This window comes from Odontesthes bonariensis, chromosome 14, assembly GCF_027942865.1.
Source record: "Odontesthes bonariensis isolate fOdoBon6 chromosome 14, fOdoBon6.hap1, whole genome shotgun sequence".
Lineage (NCBI taxonomy): Eukaryota > Metazoa > Chordata > Actinopteri > Atheriniformes > Atherinopsidae > Odontesthes > Odontesthes bonariensis.
In genome coordinates, this window is record NC_134519.1 from 3,880,423 (window position 1) to 3,897,571 (window position 17,149).

Here is a 17,149-nt window from a genome sequence, read left to right on the forward strand (position 1 = left end):
CTTCCTGATTATGGCATTTATATCATATGCAAACTTTACAATACATATATATGAATAAATAAAAAATGCATTTTGACAGGTTTGGCTTTTCTTGGCTGTTGAACATAGAGTCCAACATTGAAGCACTTAAAATTGTCTCCTGCCTTGTAGAGGACACCTGTTCAGGGTGTACCTGCCTCTTGCCCGATGGCAGCAAGGATAGACGAGTATAAAGTCAAATATTTGTACAAATATATACACACTGAAGCTCATATATTTATAATCATGCACTCTTTGCATAATTATGACAGTTTTGAGCTGTTAATTTCACTAAAATGTAGTAGCAGCATACTATAGAACTGTAAACTAAAGTGTATTAATTGAAGGAGATGGATACACTAAAATCCTGCTGAATTATCTGAAAAGCAGAAATAAATTCTTATTTTCTGAATAAATCCACATAATTAAGTATGATGTAAAAAGATGCTTATGTCAGTTCTTAGGAAAGGTGTCTGTGGGGAAAAAGGTTCAATTTCAGACTTATGAGTCATACTTTTAATAAAAGAACAAAGTTGTTCTGGAATATAAAACATAAGTAAAATAACTTCTGTCCTGTTTTCACATGTTGGTCCAGTCCAGTCACTCTGTGCCATTGTCTGTTCTCACCTTTCTGGATGGCAATATTTACGCTGTTGCATTCATTCTATGATTTACTTGTTCTACAAAAATGAAATGCAGAGTCAGGCAATAAGAGCGTTGATGTATTGACGGGGCTGATGAACACATTTAGTTTATGTAACTGCGCTGTGTGAACTGCATGAAGAAGACTTTGGGTTGTGGATGAAGTAGATTTATTTGGCTGCACATTGGGTCAGCAAATAAACAACATTTAGGACGGGCATACACACATGAGGTCCGTGTAAGACAGTAAATATTGTATTATAGACTGCTCTAAAATGAAAATGTTAGCCCAAATTAAAGTTACAAAACAGTGCAAAATATGAGTTTATAGCTGACTTTATAGATAAACTTTAAGTAGAGACATACATTGTATAAACAGGCAGAAGATTGAGTTCTTCAAAAAATTATTCATATATATGTATTATAAAGTTTGCATATGATATAAATGCCATAATCAGGAAGGTGTCAATGTATATATATATGTTTATTTCCATATAATTCTGTATTCTTGCTCTTTCTGTAAGTCATGTGACTTCTGAGAAATAGGTCTGATCCTCCTTTGGGAGGAGTTGGTGGGCGGGTCTCTCACAGGTGATATCAGGGTTGAAGTGCAGCATTCTCTCAGAGGCTGTGAGGTGGTTCTGCTGTAAGTAACAATCTTCTTTTGATTATATTTAGTTTCCTGCAGTGCTGGGTATCTGTTTTGTGTAATCTGACCTCTGCTGATGTTGTGCTCTTCTAGTTCATGTGTCCAATGGAATAGTTCGTGTAAGTCAGCTGTTTAACTTAAAGTGTGTAAAGGACTCCCCATGTTGTCCAAAGAACTGATCAAGGTAAGATCATGTGTATTGTTCATTTAGGAAACATGTCATAAACATTTCTCATTTTAATTTGAAATGGAATGAGAATCATACCAGAAAGAGATGCAATGTCCGTTTATATTTCTCATCCTCTTGGTCTAACTGGAATATTTCCTCCTCTTCTAAACAGAGTTTTATGAGCATCTTTAACTCATTATTCAGCTTATATGAAAAAAATAATCTTTTCAGAGCACATTCAGCAGCATTGTTCTTTGAATGGAAATTTCCATCCTGAAGTCAGTCCCTGAATGTAACGGAGATATAGCCTAACAATAGATATTATAATAGATATAATAGCCTCAAGGGTAAAGGCCCTTAGACATGTTGCTGGTCCACCACAGTTCTGTCACTAAAAGACAACCAGACACACTTGCAGGTTAATTTATATTTAGAATCCCCATATAATGAAGACTGTTCCCCTCCTCTTTAGAATTTTCCATCAGTTGTTTGTTCACGAGTCAATAACAAGTTAAATTATGTCAAAGAAACTGTGACTCCGAGTTACCATGAGAGCAAATGCATGAAGTATACAAATGGCATTAATTCATGTGACAGTACCATAGTAAAGATGCAATTTAGAAGGTGATGTTTTTTGCTGTTTCTTTAGATCAGAAGAGAGCGCTGAAGGTCAGACTTTGGACCCTGAACTCCCACATAAAAGTTACCATCTGCAGCTTTTGATTACAAATAAAGTAAGTACAGGGTTATTATGTATACTATGGCATGCCGTTCAGGAAATTAATTTTTGAATATATAGAATGAACCTCTGAATATATTGAATGAATCCTGAATATCTGTATGTCTTTTCAGAGCACTTTCAGCAGCATTGTTCTTTGAATGGAAATTTCCTTCCTGAAGTCAGTCCCTGAATGTAACAGAGATATAGCCTAACAATAGATATTATAATAGATACAATAGCCTTATAATTTCCTTATCAATGCTCTCACAGTCTGTGACTCCAGCTCAGTTGTCTGAACTTCATCTGAACTGTATCGCATGTTCTGTAAAGTTGTAAATGCCTCCAAAGCATGACCTACTCCCCATCTCAAAACCCACAGTGCAGTCTGTCAGGGTTTTGTTATGAGTCTACGGATTTTGGCATTTTGACAGGTTTGGCTTTTCTTGGCTGTTGAACATAGAGTCCAACATTGAAGCACTTAAGATTGTCTCCTGCCTTGTAGTGGACACCTGTCCGGGGTGTACCTGCCTCTTGCCTGATGGCAGCAAGGATAGGACTAGTATAAAGTCAATATTATTTATTATTAATGTTATTATTAGGCAAGGCAAGGCAATTTTATTTATAGAGCACAATTCATACACAAGGCAATTCAAAGTGCTTCACAGCTACATAAAATCACAAGAAGGCAATAAAATCATTAAAATTAAATAAAAAATAAATAAAATAATATTTAATTAATTAATTAAAAAGTGAAGAGTGCAGATAAAATACTTTCAGGTGTCATATGCACAGCTAAACAGAACTGTGTTCAGCCTGGATTTAAACATTGTCAGAGTTGAGGCCTGTCTCACATCTTCTGGAAGACCGTTCCAGATGTTAGGAGCATAAAACTGAAACGCAGCCTCACCTTGTTTAGTCCTGACTTTGGGCACCAGCAGGAGACCCCTCCCTGAGGTTCTCAGAGCCCGAGTTGGTTCATATGGCTTTAACATGTCAGAGATGTACTTTGGCGTTTGACCATGAAGAGACTTGTACACAAGCAGAGCTGTTTTAAAGTCTATTCTCTGAGCGACAGGAAGCCAGTGCAGAGACCTGAGCACTGGACTAATATGGTCGTATTTCCTGGTTCTAGAGAGATTCCCACCTAGTCTTCTAACCTCTGTAATAAGGTCGCATGGTCAACTGTGTCAAAGGCAGCACTCAGGTCTAGCAGAACTAAGACTGTGACTCTACTTGCATCTGTGTTCAGGCGGATGTCATTTGTCACCTTGATCAGAGCTGTCTCAGTGCTGTGGTGGGGCCTAAAGCCTGATTGGAAAGTATCAAAAGCATTGTTAGACAGGAGAAAGTCACTAAGCTGTTGGTATACAACTTTTTCTAGGACTTTGCCTAAGAATGGCAGGTTTGATATGGGCCGGTAGTTGTTCAGTACTGTGGCATCAAGATTGCTCTTCTTTAGAAGAGGCTTAATGACAGCGGTTTTTAAGGCCTTTGGAAATGTTCCAGTCTGGAGTGAGATGTTGACTAGATGAGCGAGTTGTGGTAACAAACTGCTCAGCACAGACTTTAGGAATCTAGTGGGCAACTCATCAAGGCAGCACGTTGATGAACTCAGACTGCAGATGGTCTCTTCGACTGTTTTGGCAGTAACAGGTGTGAAATGTGTCAGCTCTAGGTGTCTAGCTGGCTGCAGAGTAGTTATTTGTGTTGTGGAAATTATTGCATTTTTAATGCCTTGAACTTTGTCATTAAAGAATATTGCAAACTCATTACACTTGGATGTAGAAATGAGTTCTAAAGGCAGTGAAACTGGAGGGTTTGTTAATCTGTTTACTGTAGCAAACAGGACGCGAGAGTTGTTACTGCAGTTTTTGATGATTTCAGAAAAATAACTCTCCCTTGTTCTACACAAAGTCTGGTTGAACACACATAGCTTTTCTTTGTAAGTCTCATAATGAACCTGGAGCTTTGACTTGCGCAATTTCCGTTCGGGCCTCTGGCGCTCCCTTTTCCGTGCCCTTTTATTTAGTATAATATTATTAGTTATTTGTACAAATATATACACACTGAAACTCATATTTATAATCATGCATTCTTTGCATAATTTGAATTAGCAGCCTTCAAAATGACAAAATAGTTTTAGGAGATAGGAGACTGTACATTAAACCTTACACCATAGAGCTGCTCTTCCTCCAAGCAGGGCCAACCCTCTTGCTTGGCAGTACACGTTTATATCGCATGGGACTCCGCCTTCTAAGTTCAAACTGGTCAATTAGGTTAAACTTCTAGACTAATGAATTTACTTAATTATTGGCAAATACATGACATTGTAATATTTCCAACTGCATTTTCTCAGCTCATACATATACAGTTAAGACAACATTCAAAACTACTTATTTCTATCTTTCTCATTTCTTTATCTTTCATTTGTATTATATCTTAATTTAATCACACTTATTATCAAATCACAATCAAATCTATATATCTATAAATAGATGTATATCTATATATTGATATATATATTATGGGTGCCAATGCTGAAGACATTAAGACAAACATTTTACTATTGTCCAAACTTATTCCAGTTATTTCACTTCTCCCATTTCCGACCCGATTTTAGGCTCGTAACTAGTCACAGTTTCTCGACCAAAAAATATATCAAAAAGATGAATTAGTCAGAATTCAAACCAGGCAAAAAGTTAGATCTAAAGTTATTGGATGATGATGCAAAGATGCATCATGATAGGCCTAAATACACAAGATTCAGTGTGTGTATGTTTGAACATTTCATTTACATTGGACTATGTTTTAGGAAACATGAGAAAACCAAACAGGCAAGAATTTATAACAATGTAATATTGATGCATACTTTTATCCTCAAACCTGATTCATCAATCCTAATATTCTAAAAATGTGCTTAAAAAGGACACAAAAGAAGATGTTTTCTGTTGTGTAATATTTATCCAGTAGTAGCCTGCTACACTGTAACCAACCTGCAGCGCATTTACAGCAGTAACTACTGTATATCATAATAACTGGAAGTTACAGTAAGTTACTGTGGGTTACAGTTCTGGGAGACAATAGGAACCAAGCTTTTAGTGAATTGAAATGTTTTATATTTATTTTGTAGTCAAGACCACAAGATGGACCCTGAAGCCAGAAGAACAATAGAAGTTGCAGCGCTCGGCCGGCCATTCAGCCTTGGGATGCTGTACGACTGCCGTCGGGACTTACTCGTTCCTGGTAAGGATTCACATGTAATCACTAAATACATTAAAACAAAGCACAGAGTCCTTGTAAAGGCAACACATTGCAATGAGACTTCGTAATTTACTGGTTGTGTTTATGCTATGATATCACTTCCGTATGATTAATAAAAACTACTTGGTTAGAGTAAAAAATGGGAAGAGAATTCAACATGGTTAAAAATAAAATTCATTATTTGTACTACGTCACTGTCAATGGAGCATTTTACACTGAACAGCAAGTTCCTCTCACAACCACTAGAGGTCGCATAGTCATTATCAGAAGTCACACCTGCCTCCATGAACAAATGACCAGTGGAGTCATTTAGGGAGGACGGGAGTCTCTAATCCATCCATCCATTCATTCATTCATACATCCATCCATCCGTCCGTCCGTCCGTCCGTCCGTCCATCCGTCCATCCAGATTTCCTCTGCCTGTGGTTTGAGGAACGTGAACATTTCAATAGTCAGAGGGAGTTGATGCATTAATGCTAACATGATCCTCCTGCTGCAGCCAGGTTTCTGTAAGACTTAATAAATCAATATGATGATCAACAATCAAACCATTTAGTAAGAGAGATTTGGAAAGGAGAGATCTGATATTCAACAAACCACATTTAGTAGTTAAATTCTGTTTTAATTCTCTTTAGGTTTTCAGGATTTGCTCTTCTTGTGTTTATTGATTGATTAAATTTGAGTGGTCTGAGAACAGACTCAGTCATTATGGGGTTTTGGAGGGATAGCAGCAGGTGGGAAGCTGCAGAGAACACTGAGATTCTGTGTCCTGTTGCAATCCTGGTTTGTCATGGACTTGGATGACTAATATTTAGGTCATGTTTCTAGATATTGATTGATTGATTGATTGATTGATTTTATTTGACATTCTCCGTTCATATTAAAAAATAAATACATGATTAAGTTCCATATAAACCGCACCACATACTTAAATAATAAAAAAACAGAGCGCCAGGATAACACAATAAAGCTCGGAAGCTTATTTCCATTGTGAGTTCTTGGAGGCAGTCCCATAATGGTCCTTACTAATTTATTTTGTGAGGTCTGGAGCTTATTTTTAAGATATTTAGTAATGCCATTGTACCAGGAGCAACATGCATAATCATAATACGGCTGAATTATAGCACTTGCTAGGGTTAATGCCATATGAGAGCTGACCCAGCCAAAGTGGGATTGATGGTGTCTCTCCTAATCAGACCAGGCTTTCCCCACAAAGTTTTCCAATTATCTATGTGGCCCACGTTGTTTGGTGGACACCACAAAGACAACCAGTGGATGAAGGATGAAATGTTGCTTAACAGACTTTAGCAAAACCAAAAGAAGAGTATTGTTGTATGGAAATGTAGAAACACTAAAAGATATAAATGGGTAGAAGAGCAGAACAAAAGTGTGTGATGGAATTTATAGTGTGAAAGATTGACACTTGGAGAATATATTTAATCATATTTATTGATCAAGAGGAGGAAAAACTTCCAGAACACAAATAAGGTAAACAGAAAGTGACACAATACGCCTTGCCATGTAATGTCATTAGTTTGTGACTGAAGTTAGATTAGTTCAGTCACAAGTTTTGCTTCGACACTCTTTCTAGAGAACTTTCACTTTAAAAGATTACAGGAAAGTCTGGCTGCTTGGAAGGAAAATTTAAAGAAATGAGAGCTGGATCAGGACATGATCAGTAGAAATGAATGTTTTAAAAGTGTAGAACATGATATACATCGGTCATACTAATCTTATCACGCTGAGATGTATCTGGAGGCCAGGGCACTACAGGGTTAAAACCTTGGAATTTTATAGAGAAGAACCCAAAACTTACATGAGACTCACTGTAGAAAAAGTGTGGAAAAGAAAAAAAGAAAAAACTCCATCCATCCATTATCTTCCGCTTCTCCGGGGGTCTGGTCGCAGGGGCAGCAGCTTGAGCAGAGAAACCCAGACGTCCCTGTCCCCGGCCACTTCCTCCAGCTCTTCTGGGGGGACCCCGAGGCGTTCCCAGGCCAGCCGAGAAACATAGTCTCTCCAAAGTGTCCTGGGTCTTCCCCGGGGCCTCCTCCCAGTGGGACGGGCCCGGAACACCTCACCAGGGAGACGTCCAGGAGGCATCATAACCAGATGCCCGAGCCACCTCATCTGACTCCTCTGGATGTGGAGGAGCAGCGGTTCTACTCCGAGCCCCTCCCGGATGACCGAGCTTCTCACCCTATCTCTAAGGGAGAGCCCAGACACCCTGCGGAGGAAACGCATTTCGGCCGCTTGTATTGGCGATCTCGTTCTTTCAGTCAATACGCACAGCTCGTGACCATAGGTGAGGGTAGGAACATAGATTGACCGGTAAATCGAGAGCTTCGCCTTCTGGCTCAGCTCCTTCTTCACCACGACGGGCCGGTGCAGAGCCCGCATCACTGCAGACGCCGCACCGATCCGTCTGTCAATCTCCTGCTCCATTCGTCCCTCACTCGTGAACAAGACCCCGAGATACTTGAACTCCTCCACTTGGGGAAGGATCTCATTACCGACCCGGAGAGGGCATTCCAACCTTTTCCGGCCGAGGACCATTGTCTCGGATTTGGAGGCGCTGATTCTCATCCCAGCCGCTTCACACTCGGCTGCGAACCGCTCCAGTGAGAGCTGAAGGTCACGGCCCGACGACGCCAACAGAACCGCATCAGCCCCCTTTTTTTAAAGAGGGGGACCACCACCCCGATCTGCCAGTTCAGAGGCACTGACCCCGATGTCCACGTGATGCTGCAGAGGCGTGTCAATTAAGACAGCCCCACAACATCCAGAGCCTTGAGGAACTCGGGACGAACCTCATCCACCCCCGGGGCCTTGCCACCGAGGAGTTTTTTAACCACCTCGGCAACGTCCGCCCCAGAAATGGGAGGCCCCATGTCCGAGCTCCCCAACTCTGCTTCCTCATCGGAAGGCGTGTCGGCATGCGCAAAACTACCAGGGTGGCACGGGGTGGCAGCTGCCACCCCTGAAAAGGGGTCTGCCACTCCACCTGCCACCCCAGTCAAAAAATACCAACTGATGATTTATTGGATAATTATTATTAATATCGTTTTAAGATCAAATCAAATGCTAAACAATCCGAAATCGGTGTCAAACTGCAGAATGTTAAATTTGAAAAAGAAACACGTTGGTCCAGTTACGAATGGATTTTCACAAAAAAATCTCCGGATAACCGCTCGCTACGTTTTACCTCATGTCACGGTTAGCCACAAGATAGCTTGTCAAGCCAGTTCGGTAACTAGATAGCTGGCGCTACCTAACTGAAAAACGTTGATAACTAGCTAGCTACTGGCTAGCCTTTAACATCTTGAACTGAAACCAATTGAAGTCGTGGCATTTCATATCATTGTAGTTCTATGAACCGTTCACCTGCATACAACTAAGTCAGAGAACAGACTCAGAGGTTTAGCAATTCTCAGCATTGAGTCAGAACGTGCAAAAAATTTAGATTTGGATGAGTTTGTTAAGAGATGCACAGCACAGCAATCGTCGCATACAGCTTCTGTAAATTTGATACTGTATAGCAATCAGTTGATACATATTTTGTTATTGTTATTGTTATTGTTAATGGGGGAAAAATAAAGAAATTGTTCTCACAAACCTGGCCAACCTATTCTGTACACATACACTCACAAAATACTTTGGCAGGTAGGCCTTTGAGGGAGGGCTTTACTTCTAGGATAATGCTGGAATTTTGTAAAGTGCTGGGAAGTCCTCAAATTTCTAAATCATTCCTATGTCTTGATTTTGCTTTCAAAGTGCCTCAGATTGATTCGATTGAATTAACAATGTTCAAAATAAAAGGCCTGCTTGGTATGAGCAACATTTCTGCAGCTACAATAATTCCAAGGGAAACACTGTTTTAATGTACTAAAAAGTGGAATGCTTATGTATGTAGACCAAATATTGAATTTATCACACTTGGGTGTTGAAAAAACTGTTATGGGTTCATATAAAGTACAAAGTAAGATGGGCTTCCTAAAAAAATTGCCACCCTACAATATATGCCTGCCACCCCATGTATAAATCTCTAGAATCTCCACTGCGTGTCGGTGGGATTGAGGAGGCCCTCGAAGTATTCCCCCCACCGACTCACGACGTCCCTAGTTGAAGTCAGCAGAGCCCCGCCCCCACCATACACGGTGTTGACGGTGCACCGCTTCCCCCCCCCTGAGCCGCCGGATGGTAGACCAGAATCTCTTCGAGGCCGTCAGGAAATCATTCTCCATGGCCTCCCCGAACTCCTCCCAAGCCCGAGTTTTTGCCTCAGCAACCGCCGAGGCCGCGTTCCGCTTGGCCTGTCGGTACCCATCAGCTGCTTCCAGAGTCCCACTGGCCAAAAAGGCCCGATAGGACTCCTTTTTCAGCTTGACGGCTTCCCTCACCACTGGCGTCCACCAGCGGGTTCGGGGATTGCCGCCAAGACAGGCACCGACCACCTTACGGCCACAGCTCCAGTCGTCCGCCTCAACAATGGAGGCACGGAACATGGCCCATTTGGGCTCAATGTCCCCACCTCCCCCAGGACATGGTTGAAGCTCTGCCGGAGGTGGGAGTTGAAACTCCTCCTTACAGGGGATTCCGCCAGCCGTTCCCAGCAGACCCTCACAATACGTTTGGGCCTGCCAGGTCTGACCGGCTTCCTCCCCCACCAGCGGAGCCAACTCACCACCAGGTGGTGATCAGCTGACAGCTCCGCCCCTCTCTTCACCCGAGTGTCCAGGACATACGGCCGCAAGTCCGACGATACGACTACAAAGTCTATCATCGAGCTGCGGCCTCGGGTGTCCTGGTGCCAAGTGCACATATGGACACCCTTATGCCTGAACATGGTGTTCGTTATATACAGTCCATGACGGAAAACAGAAGTCCAATAACAAAACACCACTCTGATTCTGATGGGGGAGGACCGTTCTTCCATATCACCCCTCTCCAGGTCTCACTGTCATTGCCCACGTGAGCATTGAAGTCCCCCAGCAGGACGAGGGAGTCTCCCGGAGGAGCACTCTCCAGTGCCTCCTCCAGGGACTCCAAAAAGTGTGGGTACTCTGAACTGCCGTTCGGTGCATAAGCACAAACAACAGTCAGGACCCGTCCCCCACCCTAAGGCGGAGGGAGGCTACCCTCTCGTCCACCGGGGTAAACCCCAATGTACAGGCGCACAGCCGGGGGGCAATAAGTATGCCCACACCTGCTCTGCGCCTCTCACCGCGGGCAACTTCAGAGTGAAAGAGAGTCCAACCCCTCTCGAGGAGGCTGGTTCCGAAGCCCAAGCCATGAGTCGAGGTGAGTCCGACTATATCTAGCCGGAACCGCTCAGCCTCGCGCACCAGCTCTTGCTCCTTCCCCGGCAGAGAGGTGACGTTCCACGTCCCAAGAGCCAGCTTCAGTAGCCGAGGATCAGACCGCCAAGGTCCCCGCCTTCGGCTGCCGCCCAGTTCACAATGCTCACAAGGCTCCAGGGGGAGGCCCCGGTGACCCGCATCCAGTTAACGGAACGTGTTGTCCAATAATTATGTACATCACAGGGGGTTTTGTGAGCTGTTCTTTGTCTGGTCTTACAACGGTAAGGTGACAACTTACCGTGGTAACAGTGACAGGGGGGGGATTTAGGTTAAATGATTATTCTTCCATCAAACATAACCTTTTCAGTTCAAAATCATTGTCTAGAAGATAGCTCATGAATTCAGTGGAATTTGGATATGATTGAATTGCTTCCCTGTAACAACCAAACAAACAGATTTATTTTGATGTCTGGTGAAATCTGCTTTTCATTAATGCTGAACTGAGTGTGTTCTCAGTACAGAACAAAGAAGCTTGTAAAAGGGGGAGTTTAGTCTTTTTAATGTTGCATCCCACATCTTTTATTTATTTTATATGTATCTACCATAAAAGATCATTTAAGATCATTTCCTTTATATTTTAACAGGACTGAAGCTGTGGGACTTAAAAGACCTGGAAAAAGATCAAAGAGAACAACCACAACCTAACAGTGACTTCGAGATAGTTGCATCTGAGTCAATCGATGATAAATCTTCTGCCCTAAATGTTGACGCGTCTCTGAAAGCAAGTTTCTTGGGTGGATTGGTTGAGGTTGGAGGATCAGCCAAATACTTGAATGATCAGAAAGCATCAAAACATCAGGCCAGAGTAACACTGAAGTACAAAACTACGACCAAGTTTCAGGAACTGTCAATGAGTCATCTGGGAAGAGGTAACGTGAAGCATTGTAATGTATTTAAGGATGACTCAGCTACACATGTTGTCACAGGTGTTCTTTATGGGGCACAAGCCTTTTTCGTCTTTGACTGTGACAAGTCTGACAACCAAAGCCAGCAGGATATTCAGGGTAACTTGAAAGTAATGATCAAAAAGATTCCCTGCATTTCTATAGAAGGTGAGGGTAAACTTTCCATGAAAGAGGAAGACGTTAAAAAGGTTGAGAACTTCTCCTGCAAATTCCATGGAGACTTTCTACTTGAGAAAACTCCAACAACCTTCCAAGATGCTGTAGAAGTCTACCAGAGTCTGCCCGGGCTGCTGGGAGCCAAAGGAGAAAACGCTGTACCAATGAAGGTCTGGCTGTACCCGCTGACAAATTTAGATTCCAAAGCTGCTAAACTGGTGCGTCAGATCAGTGTAGGGTTAGTTAAAGACGCACAGCGGGTCCTGGAGGACCTCAGTGAGCTGGAAATGAGATGCAATGATGCCCTGAAAACCACCGCTGCACAGCAGTTCCCACAGATTGTCAAAAAAATTAAACGTTTTAAAGAAATGTGTGGCCAGTCTAAACTGGAATTTCAACGAATTCTATCAACTAAACTTCCATCGATCCGAGGAGGAGGAGAAGAAGAAGCTGTGCTGGCAGAGATCCTGGAGAAGAGACTTTCTTCACCTTTCAGCAGCAACAGTCTGAGTCAGTGGATGGACTGTAAAGAGGGAGAAATCTCCATCTTAAAATCTTTCACCAACAACATGAAAAACACAAAAATCATTCCATCTCGGAATATCCTACACGAGGAACTTCTGAGTGTAGAACATGCTGTGTGCTTTGTCTTCACCTCGTTGGGAAGTGATGAGCCGTACCTCTCAGCTTTATCAAACTACCTGAAAGGAACCCAACCAGAAGATCCTCAAGATCCACAGAGTCACGATGTAGAGAAGGAACAGTGGTACGCCTCAAAGGAAGTGATGGATGCAATGAGAACCAAAGCCAAGCTCTTCAGTGATTTTGCAGAAGCCAACAAGGAGAACAAGAACATAAAGTTCCTGACAGCGGGTTTAACAGATGAAACACACAAAGGTTCAACCATCTATCTTTATAAAGATGGCTTCACTGTCAGTGAGAACTTTGAGCCTCCTTCAAAGCCTGAAAGTGTGACAGAAGCTCAAATAGGATATGACAGTGTGACTCTGAAGATTTCTCCTCCCAGATATGGAGCAGAGAACATCACCTCCTACTCTGTTGAGTTCTGTGTCAGTGGAGAGGATGAATGGAAACAGGAGGAGGGGAAAGAAGCTGGAGGAGTCACAGTGAGCGGCCTGAGGCCAAACACAGAGTATGTGTTCAGATGCAGAGCAGTGACCCTGCTGGGTGTTGGACCTGCCTTTGTAGTCAGCGACCCCATCAAAACATCCCCCTGCAGCCCTCCTGGAAATCTTCAAGTTGAATCAAACTCATATGAGATATCAGTTAGCTGGAAGAAACCCGCTGAGGTCGGACAGGATGTTCAGATTATAGGGTACATTGTGGAGTTCGTGGAAACAGCTGATGGTTCAAAAGCAGAAGATCTCCAGTGGAACCAAACAATGTCAATGGGTGAAAAGGTGATAATTTCATCACTTCAGTCAGAGACAGAATATGCAGTCAGGGTCAGATGTGACTGTGGGGCAGATGGCAGAAGCAGGGAAAGCACCATCATTAATGTTTGCACAACAAAGCGTGAATTTGCACGTTTTGCCGAATTTCTTAAAGATAAAAGCAAAGAAATAAACTCAGATTTCCCTCCAGTTTACAAAGTTCCTCTGGTAGAAGAAGATCTAGATGTCGACGGCTGCCGGAGATACAACTTTGGGAAAGAATCCTTGAGGCAGAATCGTACCATCATGCTTGTTGGAGCAACTGGATCAGGAAAGTCTACTCTCATCAATGGAATGATCAACTATATCGCTGGTGTAGAGTGGAACGACAGCTTCCGATTTCAATTAATTCATGAAGATAAGTCGAAATCACAGGCTCACAGCCAGACCTCTGAGGTCACGGTGTACAAAATCTACCACCAGGATGGGTTTAAAATCCCCTTCTCCCTGACAGTTGTGGACACACCAGGATTTGGAGATACCAGAGGAGTAGCAAGAGACAAAGAGATCACAGAGCAAATCCACAGGCTTTTCACCTCTGCTAATGGAGTCACTGAGATTGATGCAGTGTGTTTTGTAGCTCAGGCTTCTTTAGCACGACTAACAGCAGCACAGAGATATGTGTTTGACTCAGTCCTCTCCATCTTTGGCAAAGATGTGGCAGAGAACATTGAGATGTTGGTGACTTTTGCTGATGGAAAGCAGCCACCGGTTCTTGAGGCCATCTCCATCTCCGGAGTTCCGTGTCCCAAAAATGAAGTTGGGATTCCAGTTCACTTCAAGTTCAACAACTCGGCTCTGTTTGCAAACAACAGATGCATCAGTGACAGCACCTGTGACGAAGAGTCTGACGAGGAAGACCAAAGCTTTGATGAAATGTTTTGGAAGATGGGCGTCAAAAGCATGGACAAGTTCTTCACTGCTTTGGGTAAAATGAAAACCAAAAGCCTGCTAATGACCCAAGAAGTTTTAAAAGAACGAAAGCATCTGGAAACAGCCATTGGAGGGTTGCAACCGCAAATTAGAGCTGGAATGGCAAAACTTGAAGAGATTAAGACAACCAAAGAAAAGATCAAAGACAATGAAGCCATCATGACTTCAAATGAAAACTTTGAGATTGAAGTGGATGTTATCAAGCCGGTCCAGAAACATCTCACTGAAAAGGGAGTTTACATTACCAACTGTCAGAAATGTTCAATAACGTGCCACTACCCATGTATGATAGCAAATGACAGCGAGAAAAGTGGTTGTGCATCAATGGATACGACAGGGAGGTGCACTGTCTGCCCTGGAAAATGCATCTGGAGTGTGCATTTCAATCAGACGTACAAGTGGGAGTATGTTCATGAAAAAGAAAAGAGAACGCTGGAGGAGCTGAAGAACAAGTACAAAAAAGCGAACAAAGAAAAGATGACTACTCAGCAGCTGATCGAGAGGCAGGAGGAAGAGATCAATCGCCTTCAAGACAACATGATGTCCCTCATGGATCAGTCTGCTCACTGTATGAATCGCCTGCAAGAGATCGCCCTGAGGCCTAACCCTCTGACCATTCCAGAGTACATCGAGCTGCTGATCGAAGGTGAGAAATCAGGGGCCACTGAGGGTCACCGGGCTCGAATCCAGTGTTTGGAGGACATGAAGGACAAGGCAAACCTCATCTCCAAAGTATCCCAACGACACAAACTCACAAGAACAGAAGAGGAATCATTGGAGGAAAAAAAGGAGAACAAAGAAAAGAAAACGTTGGGCAAAAGATTTCTTAATTTCTTTGGCCTTTAAGGATACGTTTCCCAGAGTCAGCAGGTCTACAGACATGTTAGCACCACCGTGAGGTTATTACAGAACCAGCTCAATCAGAACTGGACAGAAGAACTCCTATGATAGAAATATACTTAAGTTATAAATTACATGTTAGGATTAATGCTTTCAATTAGCACTGAGACAGGGTTTCATTAACTTTGCATCATAAATAGGTGTTATTGGATCAAAGGAGACTTTGACTTCATGGGGTGAACATCTCTGCTTTCTATCAGTTAGACTTTTGTAGTATTTAGAATATAACGTCAATATATTTAACCAATAATTATACCTAAAATACTCATGACTGATGTTTTTTGCGGTTTGGCAGTTTGTTTGTTGTGCTTAAGAAGAACTTGGTTTGATATTAACAGCACAGCTGCAGCCTTTAACGGTGAGCTTCTCTAACTACAGTTCTGATTTGTTTCATTGCTCTGTGTGATCTGACAGTTTCACTGATTTTTACTGTTGTTTGATTAAAAAAATAAGATGCCAGAAATGTCCTTTAAACAATCACATTTTAATCTGAAGAAGATGTCAGTATCTGATGTGTTAGAAAATAATATTTAGCTTTAATATGTGCTCAAATGTCATGTGATATGAGATGTGATAACAGGTAGAGTCTGCTGGACATAAATTATACTCTTTTTATCTGTAGCTCCAAAATAGTGGTTTAATGTGTTGGTTTAATGTAAAATAATGCACCTATATAATAATTTTACCTTTAGCTGGTCACAATATTACTTCTAACATTATATTACCAAATAGTTTTACCCTGTTGTCAACTATAAATGTGTTTCTCCAGTGTGTTAAATTATGGCATTCACTATTCATGGTTTCAGGCCCCTTATTACCCTGTAACTTCAGTTCTGGTCTGTTATTACCATGATGTAACCATTATTTTTACAGCTTTGGTAATAAAATGAAATGACCTTCCTGTTACTTTGTTATTTCCATCCTTTTACAGCGCTGTAATGTAAAGAATTACTGTTTGTTTACATTTCTTAATCAAGGGCAATCTGGAAAAGCATCTGAATTTCCAGATTTGGAAAGCTGGAACCATCAAATAGATGTATTTTCCCCAATTTACTGATTACCAATATAGTTGCCACACAAATACATCAATCAAGCAGAGTGAGTCGCTGTTCTGCAGCTAAACATCAGCTCAGGAGAAGAGGGGCTCACCCTGTTTGAACAGAGAGTCGGCGCAACTATGGGTGGCGCTGCTCTCTCTGGGGTGGTGGGAGCACATGTGGGTGACTCTGATTATCCCCAAGGTAAATACCCATGTTTTTGTGTAACTCACAACAAACGTGTACAGTAACCTAATGCAGAAGTGTGCCTGGGAAAAGGTGAGGCTGATTAAGACATTTCACATACGGGGTTATTAAGGTTTGCACACAGAGACGATCAGGGGCTTGTTAGAAAGATCTTAAGCTGAAGTTTGACCAGCAAAAAACAGCAAGAAACTAACTTTAACCACCGACTATGATGCTGTGAAGACGGGATAGAAATTGTGGGCGCACATACTCAATGCACGTCAGGGGGAATAATATTAGGACAATTACACGAGTGAAGTTACTTAGAATGTATGAATCGTGCATTGAACCAGGCCACCTCGCCACAATGTTGGTTAATTGCATTTGCGCATCACATATGATCTGTACAATGATGAATGAAATTGTGTCCTGTTGACATATACAAATTCATCATGTGATGGCGCTTTTGTAGCAATGTGTCGCAGTCGATAGCTCCGATTACATTAGGAAAACCGGCTGCCGCTGCAAATTGCGCTTTAATGTTGGCCTGTTGCGCTGCAACGTCGGCCGCAGCTGCACAAAGTTCCAGGAGAATCCCAGTCCATCACAGAGACAAATGAGACAAACAACCACACACAGGCTCACACTCACTATTCATGTGATGAATAAACAGAATAATTGTTACAGCTGGGGGAAAAACTACAATCTGAAGAAACCAAAGTTTTAGTGTTGAAATTAATAAATTATGAGTTTAATTC

At 42.2% G+C, this 17,149-nt stretch overlaps 1 protein-coding gene across 3 annotated transcripts; it reads left to right on the plus strand.

The window, feature by feature from the left end:
- Positions 1 to 1,232: 1,232 nt before the first annotated feature.
- Positions 1,233 to 16,074, plus strand: LOC142398580 (uncharacterized). 3 transcript variants are annotated; one of them, XM_075482629.1, is made up of 5 exons: positions 1,266 to 1,306; positions 1,403 to 1,493; positions 2,128 to 2,212; positions 5,330 to 5,442; positions 11,405 to 16,074. In XM_075482629.1, exons 4-5 carry the CDS (start codon positions 5,343 to 5,345, stop codon positions 15,112 to 15,114), a joined length of 3,810 nt encoding a protein of 1,269 aa, XP_075338744.1. In that variant the 5' UTR covers positions 1,266 to 1,306; positions 1,403 to 1,493; positions 2,128 to 2,212; positions 5,330 to 5,342; the 3' UTR covers positions 15,115 to 16,074. The 3 variants fall into 3 exon arrangements, with proteins under 3 accessions (XP_075338747.1, XP_075338744.1, XP_075338745.1); XM_075482630.1 differs by lacking the exon at positions 1,403 to 1,493; XM_075482632.1 differs by lacking the exons at positions 1,403 to 1,493; positions 2,128 to 2,212 and having other exon boundaries at positions 1,233 to 1,306.
- Positions 16,075 to 17,149: the final 1,075 nt, after the last annotated feature.

Excerpts from the sequence above, each read along its gene's own strand:
- LOC142398580 (XM_075482632.1), top strand. The coding sequence starts at position 5,343 with ATGGACCCTGAAGCCAGAAGAACAATAGAAGTTGCAGCGCTCGGCCGG. Across the intron at positions 5,443-11,404 it reads TCGGGACTTACTCGTTCCTG|GACTGAAGCTGTGGGACTTA; the intron begins GTAAGGATTCAC and ends ATATTTTAACAG.